This window comes from Anopheles maculipalpis, chromosome 3RL (assembly GCF_943734695.1).
Source record: "Anopheles maculipalpis chromosome 3RL, idAnoMacuDA_375_x, whole genome shotgun sequence".
Lineage (NCBI taxonomy): Eukaryota > Metazoa > Arthropoda > Insecta > Diptera > Culicidae > Anopheles > Anopheles maculipalpis.
This window is the reverse complement of record NC_064872.1, coordinates 23,785,431-23,813,057: the sequence shown is the minus strand read 5'-3', so window position 1 is coordinate 23,813,057 and position 27,627 is coordinate 23,785,431. Positions and strand designations below refer to the sequence as shown.

At 44.2% G+C, this 27,627-nt stretch overlaps 6 protein-coding genes across 6 annotated transcripts in view; 4 read left to right on the top strand and 2 right to left on the bottom strand.

The window, feature by feature from the left end:
- Positions 1–27,627, top strand: part of LOC126564100 (eukaryotic translation elongation factor 2) — a 398,467-nt gene that overhangs the window by 356,890 nt on the left and 13,950 nt on the right. The gene's annotated exons all lie outside the window — the stretch shown is intronic.
- On the top strand, positions 14–2,411 carry LOC126564235 (sodium/hydrogen exchanger 8). The gene is made up of 2 exons (XM_050221224.1): positions 14–1,898; positions 2,063–2,411. Exons 1-2 carry the CDS (start codon positions 18–20, stop codon positions 2,243–2,245), a joined length of 2,064 nt encoding a protein of 687 aa, XP_050077181.1. The 5' UTR covers positions 14–17; the 3' UTR covers positions 2,246–2,411.
- On the top strand, positions 4,592–6,458 carry LOC126564688 (transmembrane protein 115). The gene is made up of 4 exons (XM_050221778.1): positions 4,592–5,030; positions 5,094–5,169; positions 5,235–5,591; positions 5,987–6,458. The coding sequence occupies exons 1-4, from the start codon at positions 4,592–4,594 to the stop codon at positions 6,456–6,458; spliced, it is 1,344 nt and encodes a 447-aa protein (XP_050077735.1).
- LOC126565421 (chromobox protein homolog 1-like) lies at positions 7,557–8,180 on the top strand. Its single transcript, XM_050222601.1, has one exon. The coding sequence runs from the start codon at positions 7,563–7,565 to the stop codon at positions 8,178–8,180; it is 618 nt and encodes a 205-aa protein (XP_050078558.1). The 5' UTR covers positions 7,557–7,562.
- On the bottom strand, positions 10,526–13,049 carry LOC126564612 (excitatory amino acid transporter 3). The gene is made up of 9 exons (XM_050221691.1): positions 12,850–13,049; positions 12,508–12,765; positions 12,390–12,432; positions 12,287–12,326; positions 11,423–11,737; positions 11,055–11,349; positions 10,848–10,982; positions 10,679–10,781; positions 10,526–10,607 (listed from the first exon to the last, which is right to left on the bottom strand). The coding sequence occupies exons 1-9, from the start codon at positions 13,047–13,049 to the stop codon at positions 10,551–10,553; spliced, it is 1,446 nt and encodes a 481-aa protein (XP_050077648.1). The 3' UTR covers positions 10,526–10,550.
- The window catches only part of LOC126564321 (daxx-like protein), an 87,728-nt gene continuing 75,972 nt past the window's right edge, over positions 15,872–27,627 (bottom strand). Inside the window, exon 5 of the mRNA XM_050221324.1 lies at positions 15,872–15,881. The gene's annotated coding sequence lies outside the window, so the exon portion shown is untranslated. The remainder of the gene's footprint in view (positions 15,882–27,627) is intronic.

Genomic DNA, 27,627 nt, shown 5'->3' with positions numbered 1-27,627 from the left:
CCTGCAAGTTCTGTGCTATGACTCAATCGCTCAAGGACACGATGAAGTCGGCCGGAATTTACTTTCTAGTGATCTGTGCATTCCTGTTTACCTCGTTCTACAATGTTGCGTCTGACGTGGCCATTCAGCGGCCCGCAGTAGGAACACCGGGAAGAGGTGGAGGAGTGATCGGAACGACCGCAGCCGTGATAGTAGAGACCCATCCGAACGCATCCTCCTCGACAGTAACAACCGGTAGCAGCAGCAGCAGCAGCAGCACTGTTTCACCCGTTCCGGCACCAGCTACTACGGTGGAAAAGAATGGCACTGCAGTCAACACTGCATCAACGTCATTGGCAACTGCGGCAATCAACAGCAGTGCGTCCGTTACAATGTCACCGGAAAAGAGTGCCGTCGAGCAGGAACACTACAGCTCGATGTCGATATTTTTCGTACTGTGCGTAATTGCGCTTGGTATACTGTTGATCCACATGATGCTCCAGACCGGCTTCCAGTACCTACCGGAAAGCATTGTGGTCGTGTTTTTGGGAGCACTGATCGGTCTGATCCTGAACGTATCGTCCGTCAAGCATATTGCCAACTGGGAACGGGAGGAAGTGTTTTCCCCGACCGCTTTTTTCCTTGTCCTGTTGCCACCGATCATCTTCGAGTCGGGGTACAATCTGCACAAGGGAAACTTTTTCCAAAACATTGGCTCAATTCTGGTGTTTGCCATCATTGGGACAACCATTTCGGCGCTCGTCATTGGTTCCGGCGTTTATTTGCTCGGATTGGCGGAAGTTGCTTATCGGCTAAATTTTGTTGAATCGTTCGCATTTGGTTCACTTATCTCGGCGGTTGATCCGGTGGCCACGGTAGCAATCTTTCACGCACTGAACGTTGATCCGGTACTGAACATGTTGGTGTTTGGTGAATCGATCCTGAACGATGCGATTTCGATCGTGCTCACCACTACGGTAATGCCGATGGTTTCCGATTCCGGTAACAATGCCAGTACGGGTGAATCCATCTTTTCCGCCCTCAACACCTTCTGCATGATGTTTTTCGCGTCGGCCGGAATTGGTGTTGTGTTTGCGCTGATGAGTGCCCTGCTGCTAAAGCACATCGATCTACGGAAGCATCCTTCGCTCGAGTTTGGCCTAATGCTGGTGTTTACCTACGCACCGTACGTACTAGCCGAGGGCATCCATCTGTCCGGCATTATGGCAATTCTGTTCTGTGGAATCGTTATGTCCCATTACACCCATTTCAACCTCTCGACGGTGACCCAAATTACGATGCAGCAAACGATGCGAACGCTTGCCTTCATTGCTGAAACGTGTGTCTTTGCCTACCTAGGACTTGCCATATTTTCCTTCAAGCATCGCTGCGAACTATCGTTCGTAATCTGGGCGATTGTGCTCTGTCTGATCGGACGCGCTTGCAACATCTTCCCGCTAGCGTGGTTAGTGAACCGATTCCGCGAGCACAAAATTACCAACCGTATGGCTTTCATCATGTGGTTCTCCGGACTCCGGGGGGCCATTTCGTATGCACTCTCCCTGCACATGCAATTCTCGACGGAAGAATCCCGGCACGTCGTTATCACGACCACACTCATTATCGTCCTGTTTACGACATTATTCTTCGGTGGTTCTACAATGCCGCTGATGAAATACCTTCAGGGAGGCAAGAAAGTGAAACGCGCATCACGTGCCGGGCGCGCTGGACGCAAACGGAAGGAGAAGGCACTTTCGTTGAGTAAAACGCGCGAATGGGGCCAAGCGATCGATTCGGAACATCTGTCCGAGCTGACCGAGGAGGAAGAGGTCGGCTTTACGCAGTCACGAATTGGAGGTTTTACCCGTTGGGATCGGAAATTTTTTACGCCCTTCTTTACGCGTCGCTTTACGCATCAGGTAAGAACGGGCAGGAACGATTGGAGCGTTTTTCACTTACAGGATATCCCGAGATTTTTTACGCGTTCCCATATATTTGTTTTCTTGTAAATTTTTTTTTCAAAAATGCTGAGAAACCTTGTAATGCAGTCTAATAAAAGCTTCTTCCTTTTTCGGTACTGCAGGAACTTCACGATTGCAAGAGCCAGATGGCCGATTTGACCAACAAATGGTACCAGGCAATAAGAATATCTCCCGACGATCCGGACGAAGAGGATGAAGATGATCCGGATGCGGACGCAATCTCGGAACGATCCACCACCAACATCGTGTTTCCCGGACCGAGCAGTCGGAGTGCCAAATCATGATCCAGTGAGAAACCTGGGCACGCAATACGGTCCCTTCCGGTTCCCACGTCACCAACGGGATCGTCAGTGGTTGATCCGACGCATGGTAAGGAAACCGACGTAGATTGCCTTCCCGGGAACGATGGGTTGTACGATACGTCACCCTTGCGTACGGTCGATTTCCTGTAAATGGACAAATTCCCGACCGTGCTGTGCTGTGAAATACGTTATACGACTAGAACCATACGTAAAAAAACTCAACAACGCCGGAAGCTATACATACATACATTGGCTAGTGAACAAACCTATATATTGGTCGCATACTGGTCCACGTTTACGAGGCAACAAACAAGAAAAGGGAGCCTTTCTCCCTTTTCACGTTTAACGTTTAACGTAACGAACGTTTTAGCTATTGTGTGTTTTTTAATCTTATAAACAAATTATGTGTACGTAAATTAATAATTGGGTGATAATTTGCTAGTCAAACGAGGCACGTTTAACGAACGAATGGAGGATTTTGGTGGGGCAGAACGGTAGCTATTTCTTTGTTTTTTCGTCTTCTTAATAACACTCAACCGACAATTTTGTAATTGACAATTACAACAAAGTCGCAACAGCCAATAGCGGACAAATAATTATTCACCCAGTCAAGAATCTTACCCAAGCGGTAACACTGAATCTAGTATTTGCATGATAATAGATAGGGGCTCAACAATTAAGAGCTATTGTATCATAGCACATGAAACACACACAAATACGTTTAAATATTTAAAGCTCATTTATAGTACGGTATCGTGGTAAAAAAACAATAGATAGCGAGATAGAGAGAGAGAGAGCGGCTCGTTTTGATGCACAATAAGTATTTTTACTAGGAGAAAACGGTGCAAATGTCGCTTTAATTTACGCTTACACAATACCATTCTCATTATCGCAACAGGGATATAGCTCAGCATGGAACACGTGTGCCACACGTGTAATCTTCTCCTCAAAATCTAGCTCCACAGTAATTCATATTTAGAGGTTTAGGTTTTTTCCCGCCTTTCCCTCCTTTTTTTCGTTTCCAGTGATCGGTAAACACACCGAAAAAGGTTGTTAGGCTTGTTTGTTATTTCTTTCCTCTTCTGTACGGAATTGTTTGTCTCTAAGCTATTATCGTTACAAATAAACAAAACTGTTTCGCAAGTAATAGCAGCAGTCAATCTACATCGGTGCTAAGACATTTCATTTCCAACTATACATGCAACGGTTCAAATGCTGGAGTGGCGCTTTGTTGGCAATTTTAATTGCTACCTTGCCTCCCCGAGATAAGATAAGAGCCGGTAGAGAGAGAGTGAGCCCAGGTTACAGTGGCGCAATTCGACCCTGTATCATGGTAATCGAATGTTTAGGAGGCCCCCCCATCGGGTGTTGTGTGTTATGAAAAATGATACACGAACGGGTCTGGCAGATGTGGACACAGTAAAACAAGGAAAAGTCCAGCCTCTTTTCTAAATAAACTTTATAAGCTTGGGTATTTTTTTGAGTGTAGCTCTCTCGGGTAAGACCTCGATTGGTCGGTAACAATTTGAAACAACATTGTGGAAGTTGATTATCGGATGATGAATACAGAATGTGCATATGCGAGGAGTTTTTTTTTTAAATTGCATCATCGCTTTGAACGAATCGACGAATCGATCCACATTTCATCGAGAATGAAAGCTCAAGGAACCTATCAATCCGACTTTCCATTCAAAAAGAGGTGTTTCTTTGTTTCGGAAAAAGCATCAAAATAAAATAAAAATAAAAAATATCTCGCAATTTTCCTTAGATTATCGCGTGAAATACTTCTTTGTGCCATAAAATCGAAAGAAAGTATGATAAATAATATGAAATTGCTATTTACAAAAAAACCTCTGTGCCGTTGACTTTTGAACACGCCCGTATAAACTCCCACAACAACGCACACAAACACACCAACGCGTAGAAAATCTATTTTGACGTTTACAGCAGCAAAACAACACACAGCGATCAAAAATTGGTAAATTTACAAATCGCGAACCAATCGACCGCAGCAAGTTTAATTCACTTTTCGGCTGCAAGAATTGCAGAAAAGCGTGCTTTAATTTCTGCATTCTTTCCAGCCTACTGTCCCTGTCCGGCCGGTATCGTGTTTGCATGAAAAGCATTGGGAAGGGCTGCCCTGTTCGTTACTCTCACCGTTACTGCTGTTGTTATCGTCGCTGCTGGTGCTGCTGGTGCTGACACGGCATAAATGTTAAGATACCGATCAGGGCACGTTCTGCGGCGCAAAGGGAAGTAAACAGCGGAGTGTAGTAAATCTGGCGGTCAGAATTGCGCAAACCACAAGCACACACACTCAATCGCACGATGGCTGGTAGCACCAATGCATTATACATCCGGCAGCAGATGTCGGCCCTGCTGGGCAGTACGTCGACTTCGATCAAGTTCATCTGCATCGCAACACTGGTCGGGTATATGATTTCCTTCTCGGAACGTATATCGGTAATGCTGTGTGTTACACCCGGCTATCTAATGCCACCGACCTTCTGGGTGTGGACCATCTTTACCTACTTCTTCATCGAGCAGCACTACTGGGAGGTGCTGGTGGATCTTGTAACGGTGGGGCTGTGCGGCAAGCTGATCGAACCGTCCTGGGGCCAGATGGAAATGCTGCACTACTTTGCCATTACCAACACGGGTGTGGCCATCTTGACTAGCTTCTACTATCTGTTCTACTCGATGATAACCAAAGATGCGGAGATTCTATTTAACGTGCGTATTTACGGGCTTGCTGGAATGAATGCAGGTACGTAAGCTAATGGAAAAAGAAAAGTGGCATACTAAAGGATTTTTGCAAAACCATTTGCAGCGATAAGTGTAGCCGTTACACAGATAATGCCCGACCATCTAATAGCCCGAACACCGCTCGGTAAATTCTCCAATCGGTATGTATTGTATCAGCAAACCGCCATCCAGCCACCTCATTAATTTGATAAAATCCTTTCGATAGAAATGTACCACTGACCGTTGTCATAGCAGCAATTTTGCTATGGGCTTGCGGGTTACTGGATGGAACGTATCCAGCAATGTTTGCATCGGGCCTGTACGTGTCCTGGGTGTATCTGCGCTTCTACCAGCGACACTCGAACGGTACGCGGGGTGACAGTGCAGAGAACTTCCGGTTTGCAAGCTTCTTCCCAAACGTGCTGCAACCATTTATAGCGGTCATCGCTAACCCGGTATATCTGGGCTGCTTGCGAATAGGGCTAGTGAAGCGGTTAAGTCCACAGCAATCGAACTCTTCTTCGCTACAGTCGGTTAGCGTACAGCTGCCCGGGGTAGATCCGCACGATATGGAAAGGCGAAGGTAAGGACCGTACACTTTAGATAAACTTAGTCTGTGCTTTGTCAACCATCGAACAAAACAAGTTCGATAGAGTTCTATGGCAGCTGTCAGTTGTTTTATGGCAATGTCATACATTGCTATCAAAAGTAAACCCACCTTTTTGGAGATAATTTTATTTCAATAGTCAAAAGTTAAAAGTTTACGCGTTGTAGTTCTCGGAGCAACAAACTTTTCAACCTTAAGTTTGTGTCTTAGCTTCCAAATCAAGCGTAAACTATTTGAATTTATATGTCTTGTCTTGTTCGAGGATGTTTTACCCAACACCTCCATCATAGTCTATGGGGTTGTTCGTGTTCGATGGTTGACAGAGTACAGCCTTAGTGACCGCAAGCCTACATTTTTTCCTCCTTTATTAGGCAAATTGCGCTAAAAGCACTCAGCGAACGGTTGTCCAAAACGACCGACTCTAGTCGTCAGAACACCGTCCCGAAGTCATTCCCACAGACTACGACAGGAAAGCATCACCATCATGGACATCATCACCATGGGCATGGACACGGCCATGGACATAGTCAGCATCAGCAGCAGTTTGGTGGGTTGCCACCGTTTCAGGGTTTCCCTATGACGGTGGATCGTCCAGCAATAGCGCTACCTCCGCCACCATCTATGATCGCGTCTAGCAGTAGTAGTAGCGGTGGCAAACCTGTTGGTCCCTCGCTACCAACAAATCCCTCCTTGCCCTCCACCACACCAGTAAACAGCTTGCCTGCGTCTTCTTCGGTTTCTTCGAACCTGATCAATCTGGACGCAGTTGACGCAAGTGGTGGTAGTAGTAGTAGTAGTAGCGGTGTACCACCACCCGGAGGGTTACCAGCGTCCACAATGTAAGGGGTTTGTAAGCAACAGTGCCCCCCCCCATTACGTACCCTTCCGGTCACAACAACTCTAGTACCATAAAAAGCCTTCGGCATAGCTTTAAGCGTTGTTTCTGTTTCGTTTTTGATTACTTTTCTCACCCACCTTCCCCCCATAGCATACAATGTCGTGGCGTATCGTGTGCGTATGTTTGGCGTAGAATTTTTCTTTCTTGTTTTGGCCCAGTGGAAAAAAATTCTCCCAAAAATTTCAAAATTCTCCCAAAATAATAGTAACAACACAATGTGCAAGTGATTGTGCTTTTCAAACTAGTGATCGTACGTGCCGTTCTATTCCTATGGCTTTGATTAATGCAATTTAGTGATGTGATGGCGAGTTAAAATGGAGTTGGAGAAAGAGTGAACGCGCAACGTTGGTAGATGATATTAATATTATTGCAGCGTTCGATGGGCGATCTAATTCTTCACAATCCTCTCAGATATATCTGACAAAAAAAAAACAAACGACAAAGATATGAAAATAAAACAATAACAATTCAGTCAAACAATGAAGCGGGTTTTTTTGCTGTTGAGAAATTATATTAAAAGTAATTTTACATGCTTAAATTTTACTGACAAAATTCAATGAACATCATTAACAATTTCAAATCTGCAGAAAAGATAAATTATTTTATTTGTTTCAATTTGCATTTATTTGATCTTAAACGCAACAGTCAATTTAAAACGGTTTCATCGACTGATCGCATCTGTCGCTGAGCGACTTCATCGAGTGGAAACGAACGATTGTACCCGCCACCGTAAACGTACCACATTCCTGCATTATTCGCGGTAAGAAACGCCATCACAATATGTACAGAAACTCACAGCGTCGCTTGCTGGATTGGTGAAGAAAAGCAGCAGAAAACGAACCGCTCGACATTATTCCTTCGGCAGTGCTGTGGTTAGCAACAATATCTTAACTCGAATTCAACGAACGCCGCCTAGCACACTAATATAACGTACTAATTAAGGTAAGAACGCCTTGAAACAAATGCCGCATAGCTCTCTTTCTCTAAGCGAACACTGTTGGTTATGGCGTGTTTTTTTCCCCGTTTCTACCTCCGCAGCGAAAAGAACCATGGGTCGCACAAAGGAGCCGAAAAATACGAACGGCAACAGTGACGGTAGCGATACGGAGGAGGAGTACGTAGTGGAGAAGATCGTGGATCGCCGGGAACGCAAAGGCAAGGTAGAGTACCTACTGAAATGGAAGGGGTATGACTCGAGCAGCAATTCCTGGGAGCCGCGCGAAAACCTCGATTGTCCGGAGCTGATCAAAGCATTCGAACAGTCGCGCACCGATGCGAACAAAAAGGAGGCGAGCAAAAAGCGAACGACGGGCAAGAAAAAGCGAACCGCCGGCGATTCGGACGAAGGCGACGGTACGGATGATGACGGTGGACGGGACGGTGACGGTGCGTCGACAAAATCCGGCAAGACCCGAGCGAACGACGAGGATGCGCGGTCGGCCGATACGGAGCAGGTCGAGGAGTTGAACGGTTTCGAGAAAGGATACATACCGGAAAAAATTCTAGGCGCGACGGAAGGAGACAAAGAACTTCTTTTCCTAATCCAGTGGAAGGACAAAGACAGGGCGCAACTAGTAAAGTCGACAGACGCAAGGAAGCACTGTCCACAGCTCGTTATCGATTTCTACGAGGAACGCCTCATCTGGCAGTCCGTCGACAATGCGTAAAGGTGTGCGCGCTATTTTTTTTTTTCGTCGTCGTCGTCGTCGTCGTCTACTAGTTTGTTTTTGTGGAGTTTATTTAGTAGAGGTGATTAACAACGTTTATTTTCTTTCCTTTTACTTAAATCTCATAACATTTGCGACCAACAACAAACATGTTGGTAAATTATACTATTTGAATTATCAGAAATACACGTAACCTTTAACTCCGTTAACGGTTTCTTCATCGTTTTTCCTGTACTAGCGGAAGAATTAGAGTAGAGAGCAGGGTGGGCCGAAAATCGAGTGATACGTACATTAAACAAAATCTTTATTTGCCATCTTATATTTAGACTTCGGTTCCGAAGCAATTACAGTTAACGATACACACATGGGATACATATGCTTTTTCTCTACACAGATCCGGTTATTAACTCCAATCGCATTTTACCTCAAATACCGTTAAAACAGCGTTCCATACTTCGACATGAAATTTTCATCTTATACTCATGAATGCAAAACGGCTCGAAATTCACACATACATACATAGATAGGAACACGCACACATTCATTTGCTTTCCGTACCGAAGGGAAGAAACGTATTTTCACGTTTGAACATGATGAAAGTAGTCGTGCCGGCAAAAGGGCGGACAACTTTTATGTAAAAACAAAATCCAATGTGTACTGTAATTTGGAAAGTGGAGTAAAGTGAAAATTCAACTAACAATCACAATTATTTTGATGAACCGCAGAAAATGGAGGGACAAACAATTGGATTGGAAGAAAAACCGATAATAAGTAGTAAAACCAACAGAAAACAAACGTAAGAATAAATGAAAAGTATGATACAAAAGGTGAATCATTAAAATATATTTGTAAGTATTTTGAAATATACAAACACATCATGTTACGCTTACGCGCACGCGCTGAGACACCGAAAAGTTAACTAAAATCTAGGGGGTTTTCACACGCGCCCTCTGATCTAATTTCCGGTAAGCTTCCATTTTGTTTTCTCCTTTTAAAACACGATTCTCTTCTTTCTTTTTCGTCTTCGTCAGTTATGGTTACTGGAGCTTCGACTGTACTAAACGCAATTGAAATGCACCGGAAGGAAGACACCAGATTTCGGAACTTCCGTAACTCAACGGAAAAAAAACAATGGGGAAGCGAGTGTGTGTGTGTGATGGGGGTGGTAAGCGCATTCAATAGCAATTAGTCTAGAGTTGAGTATAGAACATCGATATATGGTACAAATACACACATATATAACATCGATGTCCGCTAACCTGAAGGGGGGGGGTGTATGTCGGTTTGTGGGTATGGGGCAAGACATTCCTATTACAACACGCCATTTCGAGTCTGACGAGGATGGGGCACCTAAATGAGCTAGTCCGTATATATCTGTATCCTGCAAACATGGTCCTGGTCTGTTTGTTTCCTCTGTTTTAGCTTCTAATTTCTTCGCGCAAAGTTCTAATCGTGCTTTGCACCACGTTCATTCGGTCTCTCTCTCTCTTACATAGATACTATTATGTGTGTGTGTGTGTGTGTGTGTGTGTGTGTGTGTGTTTTGTTTGTCGCATTTCGTGTAACCTTAAATCACTAATAATTTAAATTCATAAAACACAATCGATGAAATGATGTTCCCTAATGCGACGCGCACCCTAACCGATCGTCCGGTGTGCCATCATCCAAATCTACTAATTCCAATATTCCCTACAATATATGTATATCTCTATATGTCGTGTTTCTATTGTCTATTTGTCGTGTTTCTATTGTTTCACATGGCACACTCACACATACATACAGTACAGTATACATTCACACGCGCTGCCCGTTTGAGGATGTTCTGGTTGTGGCGAGTTTTTCCCCGGTTATAGAGCACGTGTTGGGTGCAGAAAATGAACAGCAATGAGGAGCAAGGGAGGGGGTCAGAAGACGTGTGGCGGCATTCATTTTCACAAACTCTGTCCGCAAGATTGTTGAGCATTCTAGGCCGTACACATCGTTTAGTCTACACGAAGGATCCGGCGATTGGTCCAGGGATACGAAATGCCTTACTTTCCCAACAAATGAATCCTCAGTATGCTGAAATGTTTAAGCAAATGTGAGCTTTGCTCTGTGCACCCCTGTTAGATGGTCCTAGCCCCCTAGCGTTCCGATCGAAACAAATCGTGTGTCCGAAAAAAAGATATGTCCGAAACGGTATTACTACGTACAACTTTTACGTATGTTTCGCAGATACATAACACGTGGTATGCCCTTTCGCGGCATCAAATGCAGAACCATGCGTTCAAATGTGTATGGGCAAAAGGGATGAAAGGTCGTTCGTATTGTTTGTACGGTCTCAGGGATGTGACCGTTTTTTTTTTTTTTGGTAACGGTGCAGGAAGCGTTTTAATCCTTCTGATCGGGTCGTAGTTCTACCAGCTCATGTGGTTCAGCCAGTTCCAGCTATAAGATAAGCGAAGAAACGAAATATTAATGTAAAGCATCTGAAGAAGAACACTGCAGTCGACGCTTACATGGCCGTTGGCTTCACCGGATAGATCTTTTTTCGACAGAGAGTTGACAAGAATCGTGCCTAACGCATCACACATCACGTTAATGGTCGTACGGAATCGATCGCTAATTAATTGAAAAGAAATATTTCAGATCATTGCATTCTTGTTGTAAATCGAAGGGATCACTTACAGTAGCCAATCAACGGCAATGATAATGGTAACATCTTCCGCCGGCAGCCCTACAGTGTCCAGCACCATGACCATCGTGATAAGTCCTGCTTGCGGAATACCAGCCGCACCGATAGAGGCAGCCGTGGCAGTTACACTGCAAAACAGATAAGAAGACACTATTATCAGACCACAATCACCAAGAGATCTGCCATGCCAGATGATATACCTCACAGCAACGATATGACCAAAGGTCAGATGAATATTACGTAGTTGAGCAATGAACAGAGCAGCGACGGCTTCGTACAGTGCCGTACCGTCCATGTTGATCGTAGCACCAACGGGGATGACGAATCGCGTCACACGCGGATCAATGCCCATATTGTCCAGACAGCGGATCGTAATGGGCATCGTGGCCGAGCTCGATCCAGTACCGAATGCGGTCGCCAACACCTGGCTCATTTTGCCAATGAATGGGAACGCCATCTTGCGCGTCGTAAGGAAGAAGATTACCGAAATTGTACCTTAAAATAGCGAACGCAATCAGAAGCAAATTAAAATTCCAATAGTCTGAAGAATGTCGCAAGCAAATCTTACCGAATCCGTGCAGTATCAGTCCCAGCATCACAGTCATAAAGTACCAGCCGAGCTGACCCAGCACCTCGACAAACGAGGCCATCTCGAGTAGTTTGGCCGCCACCAGAAACAGCACACCGATCGGCGAGATCCAGATCACCCACGAGGTAATGATCATCATCGCTTCGCTAAGCGTTTCGAACAGCCCCAGCAGTGGTTTGCCCTTCTCGCGCATCTTGCCTATGCACGTGCCCAGCACGACGCTAAACATGACCAGCCCAAGCACATTCGTACCCTCGGTAAACTCGGAAGTGATCTTGTACTGTGTCAAGGGAACTGTAGTAGAAAAAGATCGCATTAATAGCTAACCATTGAAGTGCCAATAGTTTTCGCATTGCAACAATTAGATGTTGAGAGAGATAGACGGTTGGGGGATTTCCTTCACGAAGGTCACCCCGGCAAATTGATGATAAACGGTTCGACGAAGCAATCCTTATACTCTACACTGGACGGACCGTCATACGCGGGTAGATTACCCCTAAAATTGATATGACGGTGACAAGTGAACGTTTCCGCAATTTATTCTTTTCCCTTCGGTCTCTCAGTTTGGGTTGGTTATTGTGAGGGAGCCAGGAGAAGTGATTAGAAGCTCCATTTCGGTTCATCCGTTGAACGCTTGCGGGGTTCGTGAGAGTTTCCTGCTATGGCTTAATTTTTTGTTTGATGCGTTCTATCTATTTGTATTGCCCCATGTGGAGTCCGCCATCAAAGCCTGGGGGGGGGGGGGGGGGGGAGACTACACGCGTATGGGGAAATTGCGGATTTCACAGCTGTACTTCCGGTGCAAAATTTGCTGGGGCCTCTAGGGCAAAAGCCGCTACTTACCACCGGTAGCATTTGCTGGAGGGACAAGAATGGTACGGAACTGCAAGAAGAGATTGGAGAGTTAATTAATCGCTCAGAATATGGATTGCATTAGATCGCTAACCTGGAACATCGTGGCCTGGATAATATTCGGTGGGAATAGATTTCTGGGAAATAGGAAACAAAATAGATATCATGATATTTAGCAGCTTCATTTCGCTCCAGAATAATCAAAGGCATACCTTACGAGATCTAGCAGTGTGTCGGCAGTGAGCACCTGTCGCGTGGTGGCTTTGCCGCCAATATTGCTCACCTCACGACCCGCACCAGGGCGAATCGTACTGACCAGTATAATGCCCAGGATGACGGCACAGACCGTCGTGGTGAAGTAGTACACGATCGCCCGGAATGCGATCTTTTTCGACATGCTCAAATCCAACGAACCGATTGCACTGGTGATCGACGAAACGAGCAGTGGGACGATCAGACACTTTAGCATCCTGAAAAAATGAGGGATTTAATGTGTCGGTTAGCGATTACTGGTCCATTTTCCTGGATGTGGATGGATAGGATTGGAACCCTACCGTAGGAACAGATCGCCCGGATACTGGATATACATCACCTCACGCTGTGTCCAGGGTTCGGACGAATTTTTCAACATCAGTCCAAGCGCCGTGCCACCAAAAACACCGACCACCGTCAGGAAGGTAAGAAGGTTCGATTTTACAAACCGCTTCCATCGTGACGTTGGCCGTGCGCCTGTGGTCGCGTACGAGTTCGACATGTTCGGAATATCCTAGCGCCTCTTGGCAGGTGCGGAGTAGATCTATCGGAAGAAACACAAATGGAGGACGAAAAAAAAATCATCTGTCAGTGACATCCATCTCCAGTCAGAGTATGCCCGAGGGAAACGATTAAGTTATGATGCCATCGCCGTAATCGCGCTACTGCTCCATATCTTGCGTACTTCGCCAGCTCTCCAGTACAAAGCAATTGTTGACGAGCGGAGAAGTTGCTCGTGATATTTTTCGTTTGTTTTCTTTCAAGGGTTGATGGAAACATTTACGTCGCGTTCGTTGTGGAAGCATGGAGACGGATTCGTTTGGGATAATGCGACGTTGAATAAAGCAGACGATAACGCGGAAGCTCAAGAAGCTCCAGATTAATTGCATCAACACAGGTTTTAGTAGCTGTGGGAGGTGAGGCGATGATAAAAAGTCTAAACAAATGTTGCTATTATCTGTGTATCCCCACCCCAGGTGATGGAATATTCGTCGTTTAATGAGTATGCTTTAGAAGGGGAAAAACACAGGTCCCGGAGAAGGCAGACAAACAAACGCCTAAAAGGTGTGAATACTATAAAACATTGTCGTCCTTGGGGATGATTTTAGAAGAGATTGTGTAACAAAACAACATCTCATCGTCATTATGGTTTTGTACTTGGCAAAGGAATTGCGAAGTTGCTGGCGCACTGTTTTAATTACAACTTTTACTGTGAATAAAGGAAAACGCAGAAAAGAGTCTCTATGAATAGCTCTGTGAGTGATGCCTTTCTGGGAGACATTGGCAAAAGCTCTTTATTTTAATACATCTCTTACGATCAATTGAACTCATCAAAATTCCAACCTAAGTCTTCAGAAAGCCTGCAATTGAAATGTATAATAGGGGCCAATTGGTGGGCGATGCGTTGTGCTAAATTTGGATGGCTCGCATTCGCATTCGTAAGCCTTTCGTGACTTTCGTTATATCTTTTCTGGTTCAATCCAGTTAAAGGAATCGACAAGAGGAACGCATACAACAGAGCAAAAGAGGGCATAAATTAATCCAATCATTAGCGTTTGTGAGGTTTGATGAAGTTTAGGACTCATCCGGGGCATCAGTAAAGGGTCCTTATCTACCGGTAGAGTGTCATAACTGTGATGTATGCTTATCTGCAATTACGAAGCTAAATGAATTGGGGAGGCCTGATTTTAGGCGTGTTATAACGACATCGCAGATTGACTGATACTGCAGATTAAAGTGCATGGAGCAAAATGGTGTCCTCTTTAGATACTGTACGTCATCTTCTATTCGCGAACATACCAAGTGTTCTGTATCTTATCATCCGTGAGGTGTGTGACATGCATCAAAGACTGTCGACGACACGCTCTTTTCGCACCTTGGCGCACCCAAGACGATCCCACCAAGCAAATGAAGATTAAACACTTTAAGAGAACCCATTTATTGCACGATTGATTGATAAGACGCTAATATTCCGACCAAAGTGGCACCAAACGTTGTTCCAATGGGAATCTGGACCGTCCTGAAGTTTTGTCCATGACCTAACCAGTCCAGATGCTAGCTCGAACTTGACCGCCATTGTGCCAATGGGGACCGATAGGGGAGGGAGAAAAAAAGACGTCAGGATCATCCACAAATCATCACTCGTCGACAAGTGGTAAGTGTTGTCAGTGCGGTGTTGATTCTATCAATTATCAGTCCATGCTTTTTGCAGCACTCCCGTTTCGCTTCCCTTTTGCTGGGAAAATGATGCAAACGCAGCAGCAAGCATCTCATCATGCACATTTACTTAAAAAACACAAACAGCTAATCATCGAACATTGAAGAAAGCGTGAAATGATCTCATCGTGCCGTTCGGCGGAGAGTTCCGCAACTACACTTTATCAGCATCCGGATCGAAATGGGAACTGTTTGAAAAATACGACCACGACTTTTTTTTTTAAATGACGAATGGTGACCCATGGACCTTCACCGTCAGCTTCGGCTTTCTTTGAACGTATACGCGCGACATGCTGATGTATAATGCATTCTCGGTGGCCGTTTTTTTTTTTTCTTTATTCCTGCCACGATTAGTGTAGATTCCATCGGCTGAAGGATGGACATGGGGCAATGGAAGCCATTGGTAGTTTAATGCGCACTTGACATCATTACAGGGCCCTACTAGAGCTGGAAGTTAGCAGCAAGCCATTCTGCCGTAGCAAGGATATGAAAGCGTGTGGCGGGTTTTTAAAGTACTCTTTTTTAAGTTCCGGACACTGGAAAACAAGGCACTTAGCCGTTGTTGGATACGTTCGCGGGTCTATGGTGTGTGTGGTATGGATTAAAATACATGGAAGTACTATGCACCGTAGGACTTTAAATGACACCATCACCGTCCCCCAAAAAAAAAGGGGATAAAAAAGGGCCTTCTTCAAAGTCTCGCGTTTTGCAACTCTCCTAGAAATTGAGTGACAGCTTTCCATATGGCAAGCTTTTTTTTCTATCGAGTAAATCGGATACACAAAATCTGTAACATGAACACGTTGCACACAAGGGATTGGTCCCAGTATTTCGTAGAATTGAAAGCCATTTCACAACTACCATTTGCAGCGTTTGATGGGAAAATGGACTAAAGCAAAATCAAAGGTTTTTCGCCAATCCTTAGTTGGGATGTCATAATGATAGAGGTAGTTGGTAGAGTCCTGCTGGAAGAAAGGGAACCAAGCAGGCACACAGTGAACCCCCGGCCTACAAGAGATATGGACCGCAGCCGTCACACGCTACTAATCCGCTTGTGTCCCTCTGTAATGCGACGCTCTTTTTCATCGCCATCATCATGAACGCGGTTGGCGAAACACTTTTCAACACGTACTACTAACCAGAACACCGGACAGATTGTCCCGATGTGAAGGATACTAGCGTGTCTTTGTCCTGTAGCGATTTGAGTTACGCTTATGCCACTGGTCCAGCAAAGTTATGGAGATTGTTGGAATGGACGACAAGCTTTTACCCCGAATCTCTCCTCGTTGCTCCTCTCTTTGCCATTCCTAACCTCTCGAGTGGGAGGTAGACCTTGCTAAATAATCATCTACGCTTCTGTTGGTGAAGTAGTCCAAACGATGATTATACCATCATCTCCACGACAACTACACGGGGAAGGCGCAAACCGCCAATCCTAGGGACCAAGATTAAGTGAAGAAAAATCACAACCACCGCCCACCAAAATGCACGGCCACAGACGGATGGGCTGCCGGTAGTGGTGAAGAAACGCGAAATAAAATTAATCCCATTTCAAGAGTGGCCCGGCAGACAAGTCCCGCTGCTGATGCTGCTGTATTCTTTTCATCGTTAAAATTATGACCCCTGTACGGGTAAGTCCGGGCAGTTGCCGTACCATAAATATCGAGTATAAAAACTCGGGCCAGATTGTTTGTGACTGATGGTGTGGCGTGCGTTGTTGTTGTTTGATGAACGTCGAAATGTTGAAGCGATGAGTAAAACAAGGATCATGTATCCTTGCACCGTACCGTGGCGTTTAGACCGTCCGGGAGGCAATAAGAATGGGACGCAGTACACGGTATACGCAGTCAATCTTTTTGGGAGAAAATTAGATTTACCGTTTTGCCACCATTCCCCATCCAACCTCTCGACGAGAGTCCCTTTGACCCATGTTGCTTATGGGAATGTCGTCTTCCCTTATTCGCGAGACTACGCACAGTCATCACCTTGCGATTGCACTCGAGCAATCGAGCGCTCTCTCTCTCTCTCTTTCCAAGGGAAAACCAGAAAAGGACAGGGATGAATTGTGAGGAATCAGTCTGTTGTGGCAGGTTCCTTTTTTATTTTGCTGTTGTGCCTTCCACGCTCCGGCGTCATTTACCGAAAGGAATCAGATTTTGCGCGGTAAATAAACTTCTAGAGTCATCCTCACATAGCATCTGCACCAACCAACTTTTAACCCTCGAAAAGGGAAGGAAAGTAAGGAAAGCGGACAAGTATTTTATTCCTTCTTGCTTTCCCGTTTAGTTATACTCTTTTTTTATCTAAACCTAGCCGAGCCCACACACACACACACACACACACGCGCACAGACTCTGGAAGTGATGCGAATGAATAGCAAACCCCGGCACGGAGGGTTGAATTTTTGACGGAAATGCGATTTATCTTTCATTGAATTGAAATTGCTTCCATTTGCTTCAGCATCAACGGCGGCATCAGCCCCACTTTCACTTGCACCTTTTTTCAACATGGAGATGGTAAGGGGGCAGGAGTCTCTCTCTACGGAGGACATACATCCTCGTATACCCATGTACTTGCCTCTCGTTCCAACGGCGAGGTAAGAATTTTGGGGCTGGATTAGGAGTAAATTTAACCGACGCACACAAAAACCCTCCACCAAACAAAGCGATCCTAAGGGAAGCTGGTGGCCAGTGAGGGAAGGTGAAGGGAAAAAGGGATCAAAATTAGAATAGGGAAGGCAAATTTTTGTGTACTGTGAAGATCTTTCTTTCTTCATCATCAGCGTTCTCAGATACAGATTCGGGTTGGGGGAAAAAAATCACTTGAGCGAAAGGCACAAAACCACGCCACACAAACCAAGTGCGACGTTAAGTGAAAACTGGATTCCTGATCCCTTTTTTCGTCATTCAAATCGTGTCAAATAAGTAGGGTTTTAAGGTGGCAGTAACAACGAATAAAGATCCTATCCGAATACTTCTTTGTTGATTTGGTAAGAAAATTTTCTAATGCAAGTTAAGATTGTTGAATTATACGCACCGAGAAAACAATTTGTGGCCTTCAGCGCTTACCGAAGAATGCTACAAAGTTATACGGTCAATGTCGAGGTGTTAAACAAACCAAACATTGTGTAAGCGCACGCGAGTACCGAGTTTACCCAGCGTCTGTTTGACCTATCCAAATGGCTAGCCTATTAACACCTATTCGCTTGGGCGCTAATCAAAAACACAAAGCGGTCGGTGATGCATATTCACACACGTTCCTATTAATTAGTGGGCTTCATTGATGAAAGGCTTGCAGATATGAAGACAAACCGCTCAAAGAGGGACCTTTGATGACTAAAGATGGTAGTTCATATGTATATCTTGTTAAATGTTAATTAGTAGAAGGAAGTTAAGAAAAGAAGGAATTTGCTTGAACGATTGCAAAATTTTAGGCGCTTTAAATCGCCATTTTCTACTTTAACTTTACCTTTAAAGAATTCTAGAACCGCTTTATTGTTCACGGATTTTTAGTTTTGTTGACCTATCTCAATCCGCTCTCTACGGGCACGATTAAGCATCCTTCTTTTTTCCTGCTTCAGAATCAGCGCATGCAACAGGTGTTTCTTGGGCGGACTAGCCCAAGGCCTTTTTTTCCTTATTGTCTCCTCTTTGAAGGGGTTTGATACGTGAGAAACCAACCCACCATAACCTGTTGCTAGAGAGCTCACCATGCAAAGAAATCTCATACAGCGCGGTACGACGTGGCAAGCGCCATAGAGAGAATTCAAATATCTCAGCATTTTTAGCCTCGAACTCACCAGTAGTTTATTGTACGCGTGGTACAATTTTTACTCCCTGTGCCGAAGAAGGAAATCTGGAGCATAGGTATGAAAATAAACTCTTCCGACTCAATCATGTGCATTTCTCAATCTACACACATAACTGCGCATTAAATCAAGGATATGGAGGAGATTTAAATTCTTGATGATTTCTTTTTGTGAAAACTCTCAAAACTATATCATATGCAAGCATTTCCATCCATGATTTCTTTATGTTAACGCTCATCGTTTACAAAAAACAGCTTTGCACGCCACGCTTCCGAAAGACATGGAGACGCCCAGTACTTGTCGATCATACGGCTTGTGAACCAATTAGGAGAATCGTGACCAATACCATGCGATGCAAACATGACAATTACTAAACGTTATTTCCAATTTCCTCCTTGTTGTTTTTTTTTTATTTTAAAACTTCTACTTCCAGCGTCTAGTGTACGACAAAATGCGGCCCTCAAAAGCACTGACAAGGGTATCCTGTGTTGTGAAGTAATTTTGAAAACTTTCCACTTCTATCGTGGTTAGATAATTATGTCCACCCGATCAATTCAGGTGGAACCGCGGAGGACCCAACTTCCGGTTCGTCAATGGCAATTAAACAAACTTTGTGGACGTTTTACTGTACAACAGCGCAGTGCGGATGTAGTGCTTCAGGTGGTGGAAAAGTTTATAATTGATTTTTATTTGTTTGGTTTATCGTGTTCGTGTATAAGTTAGAAAAGCTTCATCTGAGTGCATTAAATCACTCAGATAAATGTGTGTTGTTATTCAGCTGCATCCCAAAAGCTCATTTTTATTCGCGACAGCTTTATGATGATGTCCTTCATCAGTCTACTTGGTCCTACTCCTCGAGACTATTGTATATTTACACAAGATGTCAGTGTTTAACAAGGATCGGTCAAATTGAAAAGACAGCATCCTCTACCAGACAGGCAGACAGACAGACTTGAATATTACCACCCGAAGCGTTATGCTTTTGTCGCACACAAAAAAAAACGAATCCTTTCCTTTTGCATACGCCGTCACGTTGAATTACATCCGCCCTGTCAACAAAAGGGCCACCCAGTCGGCCGAACATTTCGGCGCACGAAGATTGCAAAGGCATCTGTGCAAATTGAACATCTATTTGTTTTAGAAAAAATATTGACAAAAAAATTCGCATTCATTACTTATTTCAAGCCGCAAGGATTAAAATGGGAATGTTAAACGTCTGATCTTCACCAACAATAATGGTAACAATGTTTATTGATCGATCAGGGGTTTTGTCGGGTTGCCACAGTAGTAACATCTACACGATCTGCGCCGATAAACTTCTGCTTACTTCGGCTGTTTAATATCCGCAACACAAACAAACAGCACCAGAGTCTGTGGGCGAGTTGGCAACTAGGTTACCAACGTTGTACCAAAAAAAATCCCCCCAAGTTTTCCGCGTTAGAAATAGGAAGACAAACAAATCAAATCCTTTACTTTATCCTGCGAACCGCAAGGTAGGAAGTTTTCATCGAGAGCGCTGAAGAAACACAATAAGAAATACCTTGAACGGTAAAAACGGGTAACATTTTTATCCGGTAAAAATAGAACACAATACTTGCGGATAGCAGTTGAAGCTGGAGTTGGAAAAGAGGCATCAGAGCATTGTATGCGTTGTTGCAAAAGTGCATTCAGCATGCAGTAAGCTATTATTGCAATCATTTGTCAACCGGTAGAGCAACCGTAGTATGGCCTCCATCACAACGGCCCTAAAGGCTTACGGCCATTATAAACAATTTACCATGCCCACCATTCATCCTGTGCCGCAAGGCGTATTCGATGCAATCAAAAGACGACTGACAAAGATGTGTCAGTGGACCACGCGAATTGTTGATTCATTTAATTTGCCTCCTTTCAACGAATCGAGGGAAGGACAGAGTTGTTGGCCATTTTCCCAAAAGATTAAGATAGGCATAAAGGGGTACGTCCCCCATGTTTGATGGGCGATCCGCCAATTGGCGTGCTGTGCACACACGCGAGTTCAAAAAATCTGAGTTCACGGATGACCTGAATATCGCCCGGGGACGATAAATTGGAATTTATTCATCTTCGTCTTTGATTAATTCGGCACGCAGCTAAGACGAGAGAAAGGATGAAGCATCACGACTATGATGCCACCGAGACATCAATTAATCCGAAGCTTCGATGTATGTGAGTACCAGTTCTCTGGAGAGGACTTTTTGAGGACTCTCTCCAGATAGAAGACAAACAGAAGGAGAGACTGTCGCATTAAACGAACGAACCGGAAGCAACAGGTGTCCTCCATCGTGCCTCCAAACAAAAACACTGCCAAGCCTTTTTTGGATAACACATAAAACCCCGCTTCCGTGTCGGGTATTTTCGGGTGGTGTTGAGAGTGAAATTAAAGCCCGGCTTGATCTGCATACAAATGTGCTGCTTTCATCAGTGCCTCAGCACGGGTAGCAGCGGCTTCAGCAAATAATCATAAAATAATGCTATGGTGTAATCCTTTCCTTCATCTTTTTTTTTTTGTGCTGCGTTGTACCTCGGGTGGAATCAGTTGAAATCCGAGTGTATGAATGCTTGCCAAATGATATAATTCCGTTTCCTCTATACCCGAAAATTGAGTGGGTGGGATTGGTTAGTGCAAGGTAGCGTGTAAAATACGATTTGAATGTACCGTTTTGACGGTTCGTGCGAACGTGTTCGATGATCGTCGAGTGGGGTGTTGGACGCTGTCATTCTGGCCGTTGAATTATGTTTGCGTCAGTTTGCGAATCATGCACGCCAGGATGAAAAATTGTTGCAGCTTATATCCATTTTACATTGCGTGTGGTGATCTCTCTCTCTCTCTGTTTGCCGATGTCTTCTTATAAGCAACCAACAAACGGGGATACTGGCACGTGTTTCGCCACAATTAGTTTAAAAATATCTTCCATAGTTTACAAGAATTTCGCGCCAAGCATTTTTTATAACATTATATCTAAAGCATTGAAACAAGATTTTCTTTTATAGTACAATCTCACTTGTCCCGTTCCGGGTAGCCTAAGCGGTCATTTAATCACGGAGTGGCAACATTATACGGCCAACGTGTTAAAATAAACACAAATAAAACTTGGCGACGGACGATGTCGGTAGCGAAAAACATACAATTTGTAATGGGTTTTAATTTCGAGAATAAGCATGAGGTCATAATTCGGATTTAAGATGACTAGAAATGAGATTTTCTATGAGAAGTTTGATGTGTGCTAAGCTGTGAATCCTGACGAGAGTTCCTGATGTAGAATTGGATAGTAACAGATCTTCTCTCGTTCGATTAAATAGTGCACGGCTCTACAGTCTACAGTCTAGAGAACCCATGCATGCTAACTGAGCTTCCTTCCATCATACTCTCGGGAAGAAATAGTTCAACTGATAAAACTATTTCACCGATCATTTGCAATTCTGCAAAAGTGTGTAATGATGTGTAGAAAAAATCAGATTTTAATTTTTAATATCTGTTTGTCTTCTTGATTTTTCCTTCTAGGTTCTAGATCATTTTGGCTTTATCATGTCCTACTACACTTGTTTATAGCACGTAATTGTACAGACCAGCAATTCGATGGAAAAGGTTACATCGGAGTCGATCTTGGCACGGCAGGAATGCTGATCAAGTCTCAACAGGAACAACCAACCATAGTGAGGGACTGACAACTGTCCAGCTAAGTATTACCAATAAGTTTTGTAAGTCATTCGATGATCGTTACGAAGAATAGAAATGATTCTACATCATTTCTCTCTCCTAGACGATCGGTTCGGATGGGATTTGTACCAGTCCTTTTTTGTCAGAGATCAATGCGTCTCTCACTCTACCACCAGGCTTAAATTCCATGCTGCTATTTATGTTACTTCAATCCTTCCAACTCATCCAAATGATCTTTTGATGACAGTTGGTCACGCAAACTACTCATTCCGCCAAGATTATTTCGCAAAATCTAGAGTGATTTGATAAGATAAGAGGCAAAACGCTTGCTTGCGAATCTTGATCCGTCTCGCCACTTCTTAACGAGATGAGGTTGGAAAACTATTTACGATCAGCGTTGCCTAGCGTTCAGCTGCCTAAAAATACAACATCACCAATAAAGACTGTGGACACCACCAGGGTGTGACACCGATTCTCCCCGGTTTCCATTTCATACGATAAACTGGCCAAGATCAGCGAAGCTACAAGCTACAGGCGCGACTGATGTGATGCAGCAATGTGTGCTACCAGTCTCGCGGGGCCCTACTCTACTGGGCAATTGTGCGCAACTAGTGCACACCGAAGAAGACGTATTCGTCGACGGTACCGCCAACATCCCATATGGAGGAAATCGTCAAGTGCGTTTTTTTTTTGTATGTCCTCTCTCTTACTCGTTCTCGTATATGGATGATTGATTTAATGTTGCCATTTTTATTGTCCCACACCGGCCCTCCCCATTTCGGATGCACGAGGAATGCTGAATCGATGTGTTTGTTCGCGGTTCGAACGGATTGGTCGCTGTTGATTTTATGAATGAATAATTGAGCGTTTAGACATCGTTTTACGCGTCTCGATAAAGCTGGCAAGTGTGTAGTGCTTCGCCGAACCGCACAGCCAATTTATGGTCAATAAAACAAGCGTTTATAGCGATGCTTCTGTCTTGCCATGCTCTCTCGATGGGGCGGGAAAATTTGGCACGTTCTTGCACCTGATGGAATGTCGCCCGGGATTATGCATGAATGTTTTTCCTTGAAACGATTAGTGACCAAATTTATTCCACCAAACGTCCAACCGGAACTGGATGAAGGTCTTTTTTTAGGGGTGGAACCCAAATCTTGGCACAAGGGCGCATCATCAACGTGTTGCTCATAATTGCCAAACTGGCAAACCTGTCGGTGTACTTTATTACTTTCCTCCATTAAATTGCATTCCTATTTATAGGGTGTGCAACTTCTTAAGCTTTGCAACAAGCCGCCAAGCTCATCTCCTGTGGTTAAACACGATTGCAATTTTCCCTCCATCATCTTCCCCTTGTAAGACGGATAAAACCCGGCTCGGATATAAATAAAACCTCATTTCCAATCGAAGTTTGTTGGAGGGAGTGATAAAATTGGGCCAACCTTACCGGGGGGGGGGGGGGGGGGGGGGGGGGGGTAGAATCAACCACATCCGAGATGTTTGTCGGGACGACATCCGTCATAAAGCCCGGGTCTGTGTGAGGGGTTGGGTGTATGCACCCACTTGAGAAACACCCTTTGAACCCCTGCCCTCGGATGACGACGACACATGCAAACCGTGTCGATGCATTCTGGGTGCATAATGTGTGCACATTCATTAACACCGTTTCACGAGTGCCGATTTGCATGTTGTCTACACGCCAGTTTGTGCCTTTGGAGGGTTTTCATCTTATGTTTAGTTGAACACCCTGCAGAAAGTATGGGACTAGTGGATGGATGCGCATTGTGGTTAACAGAGAGAGAGAGAGAGAGAGAGAGAGAGAGAGAGAGAGAGAGAGAGAGAGAGGAGTCACCATTTTAAACACCCGTTCTGCCAAGTGTTAATCGTCCTCGAAGCGTCATCGTCTGGCATCGAGGCGTAAATGCAGCTGCAAAGATCGCTCGTTGGTCATCCATCTGTACACACACACACACATGGGCCCGAACGTGACGTGTGCATTCGAAGGGCGAGAGTGCACTCAAGAAGAAGTGCACAATATTGTACACAGTGCGAATCATTCGTGGCTGATGGTGGTGACGTGTTTGGCATAATATCATCGATGATTTCCAAGAGCAGAGCGTCTCGATGCTCAGTACAAGTTGGGGTTTGGGGGAGGAATTTTTAACATCTCCTCTGCGAGGTTCAATTTGCATCGAACTTCTAACGATACTTTATCCAACCTGAGCAAACCATTCTCTCGGGTCTTCATTTCTTTCGGTGCATTTACTTCACCTCCTCCTTGATGTAGGTGTGCTCTTGGCGAGGGTAAGCTGTCAGGCGCGAGTTCCTAATCGAGAATTGATTACGAAGTAAACAGTAGCGCAGTTGCGACGGACACTTGTTGCTATGCCGGTTGCGTCAGGGAGATACTCCCCTTTTGGAGCATATTTCAATTCTTCATTTAAATTTCTTGTAAGTTTTCAGAGTAAATTTTAAAGTTAAGTACAAATGGTTTCTAAATATGACCCTGGATATGTTTTATCCTCACAACTAATCACATGGCAACATGATGACTTTCCCTTACAAATCAGCTTACAGAATTATCAAACCACACAAGTCACACTTTTCTTGTTGTAACTTGACGCCTACGCCTAACTTTAAGCGCCATTTTTCAGCGAATCAACACACTGCTCTTAGATTATTAACGCACGAATGACGAATTTGATCCGTGGACGATTTTTCCCGCTTTTTTAGCAGAAGACACTTGAATGCTCCTGTGTGCAGAGTTTTCTTCAGGTTGGGAAAATATAGGTCAACCAGAGTGCGAGCGAACCTTGAAGGGAACTAGGTCCTTGAACCTTTCCACCTAGTGCGCCGTATGCAGAGTGTGTAAGATCAACAAAATTTGCATTCCCATCAGCGCTAATGTTTCGACGAAATTTACTACCTAGCAGTAAAAGACTCATCATACTTCTACGAAAGCTGATGCAATGAGGGTGCCGTTTTGCTGGTCGTTGTTTGGGAGCTAGATTTTGATGGGAAATTTATATTTGTTTCAAATATTTCATGCATTTTTTGCTCCAAAACAACGTTCGCCAAATGGTTGATGTTTGGGTTATTTGGTGTAAAAATTCAAAAACTTGTTTTATCACCCACCCACCCGTGGACAATCAACAGTACAATCAGCCGCGCATATTGCGCATATTAGCATTTAAATTAATTCTTTGGTTCCTGGAGCGGATTGTTTTGATTGAATATTTCCAACAAAACAAATGTGTTTTTTTTTCTGGGCTTATTGTTGTGGAAATAAAACCAATTGAGGCATTTGCTTGTTTGTAAGTTGAGGTAAATTAGATTCTCTAGGAACCTTCTGGAACATTTAACAGTAAAAAAGCAGTTAGTACACTCTGTTTTTTAATCTTTTATGCATTTTAATTCAGAAATGGGGGAGAATGTTCAACAAAAAATTTTTTGATGTCCCATTTCGCTCATTAATTTAGACACAAAATTTATTTCCCGGAAATCTAATTAAATTTGATACCATTTTCACGAAACAATCGCTCAATTTGCAATGCTTTCTTCATCAAACAGAAAACATTCATTAGTGGAATGTAAAACTAAAAATGTGTTTTTCTAGTATAACTATTCAAAATCTATTCTCATCGGACACACAAAAACGTCAGAACGGTACAGGTGTAGACCGCAGCATTCAGCCTTCCCTACTACAGTCCCTTGAGGCATCAGCAACCCACACAACAAGCAAATCTATGATGTGCTTGTATTATTTTAAAACAAAAGCAACATTCATTTGCATTGTTCCGGTCACAGTAATGCAATACGGAATCACGATCCGGTGCTCGTGTACTACCCACCCAATATTGCATATCGCACATCATAAATGGAAGGAAACCGGCCTGGTGCAGTAAAATTTGCAACACGATATCGAAACCCTCATTAATCACCCGTCGGACCGTTTTGTGACGAGATCTCCCTTTTATTGCATCTGGTGCTCCCACACAACGTCACCCTCGACTCAAGCGCGGGTAGTTTTGGGTTGTCAGGCAGTCGGTGTAACACACAACCTGATGCTTCGGGCAAAAACATCGACCGGAAACCCGTGCGGTTCATTTGCACATACAGACACACCATCAGGTTTTGCTCCAACTACTCCTGACCTACTCACACCGTGGAAAAGGGTGGCAACCCTGAACTGAAGGCAAGCAAAAACCAGATTGCTGTTGCACTCCGTTCTAACCTTCGATTATGGAGAATTCTGGTGATCTTGAAACTTGTTCCCCGTCGCAACGGGTTACATCATCATCGGCTCACCCATCTTCTAAAGACTTGTCGGCAAGAATCGTCGGCTTTTATTTCATCAGATGTGGGTCATCTTCATCTCGTCTAATCTATGAATGAGCAGGCATCAAAATCTAGCCACGACACACACAGACCGAGTCCTCTGCCAACAGTACAATTTAAGATCTACAATGAAGTACAGTTTGGGAAGGGTGAGTTCACAAACACGGTCACGGGTAGTATCTTCCTCTAACCAACTCGGTCAACTTCTCATGAAATATGCGGCATGATTTATGCCTTCCCGGCAGTTCCCGGTCGTCTTCGGCGATCCGCAAAACTCTATTTTTGTCTCCACATCCAACAAAAAAAAAACGCCACAAACGTACAACGAAAGTAATAACACTGCTGCGTCTGCGAAGAGATGGGTGAGAGATCGAGACATTTGGTGGTCATGAAGAATTCTTCCCAAGAAATCATCTTTTGGGGACACCACGCCGTGTGACCGTTAGGAAAGAACTTTATGACCCATTAGAGAAATGTTTCATGCGAGCTGGGAAAAGATCCTATTAGCGATCACGTGATCGGGGTGATCTAGAAGAGTTTAAGTATTTTTTGTTCTTTCGTTGCGTAACTTGAAGGGTGATTTAACATGCTGCTTCCAGTGCTGCAGCCGAGGCTAAAAAAGAAAGCCTACCTGCTAGCAAAACGTGCAAGTACTTGGTATAGACGTGCCGGTACAACATCAACATGAAGCGGCGAACAAACAAGACGCCATAAGCTTAAATATTTACCGCTCAGTTGGGACACGGGAGACGTGTTGAAAGGTCTGTGTGTGTATTTTTTTTTTTTTCGTTCTCCCACCCACCATAGGAAAGCAAAGGCACATGTGCGCAAAACCGTAACACGAACGTGCGGAAACCGTGACATCGTCAGAGTGACTACCCTCATCAAGGGTGCGATCACCCGCGAGAGCATGAAGAGATCGCGTCAACCCCGCCTAAGGGTGATCCGCTCAACATCGAACAAGACCGGTTTGTTTTTTGGATTTAGACTTTGAATTGGATTCCGACTTTATGTTCTATCCAGTTCTAACCAGTTCTTTGA

Excerpts from the sequence above, each read along its gene's own strand:
- LOC126564688 (XM_050221778.1), top strand. The coding sequence starts at position 4,592 with ATGGCTGGTAGCACCAATGCATTATACATCCGGCAGCAGATGTCGGCC. Across the intron at positions 5,031-5,093 it reads GCTTGCTGGAATGAATGCAG|CGATAAGTGTAGCCGTTACA; the intron begins GTACGTAAGCTA and ends AACCATTTGCAG. Across the intron at positions 5,592-5,986 it reads CACGATATGGAAAGGCGAAG|GCAAATTGCGCTAAAAGCAC; the intron begins GTAAGGACCGTA and ends CTCCTTTATTAG.
- LOC126565421 (XM_050222601.1), top strand. The coding sequence starts at position 7,563 with ATGGGTCGCACAAAGGAGCCGAAAAATACGAACGGCAACAGTGACGGT.
- LOC126564612 (XM_050221691.1), bottom strand. The coding sequence starts at position 13,049 with ATGTCGAACTCGTACGCGACCACAGGCGCACGGCCAACGTCACGATGG. Across the intron at positions 12,766-12,849 it reads CCGGGCGATCTGTTCCTACG|GATGCTAAAGTGTCTGATCG; the intron begins GTAGGGTTCCAA and ends TCATTTTTTCAG. Across the intron at positions 10,782-10,847 it reads ATTGCCGTTGATTGGCTACT|CGATCGATTCCGTACGACCA; the intron begins GTAAGTGATCCC and ends TCAATTAATTAG.
- LOC126564235 (XM_050221224.1), top strand. The coding sequence starts at position 18 with ATGACTCAATCGCTCAAGGACACGATGAAGTCGGCCGGAATTTACTTT. Across the intron at positions 1,899-2,062 it reads CGCGTCGCTTTACGCATCAG|GAACTTCACGATTGCAAGAG; the intron begins GTAAGAACGGGC and ends TCGGTACTGCAG.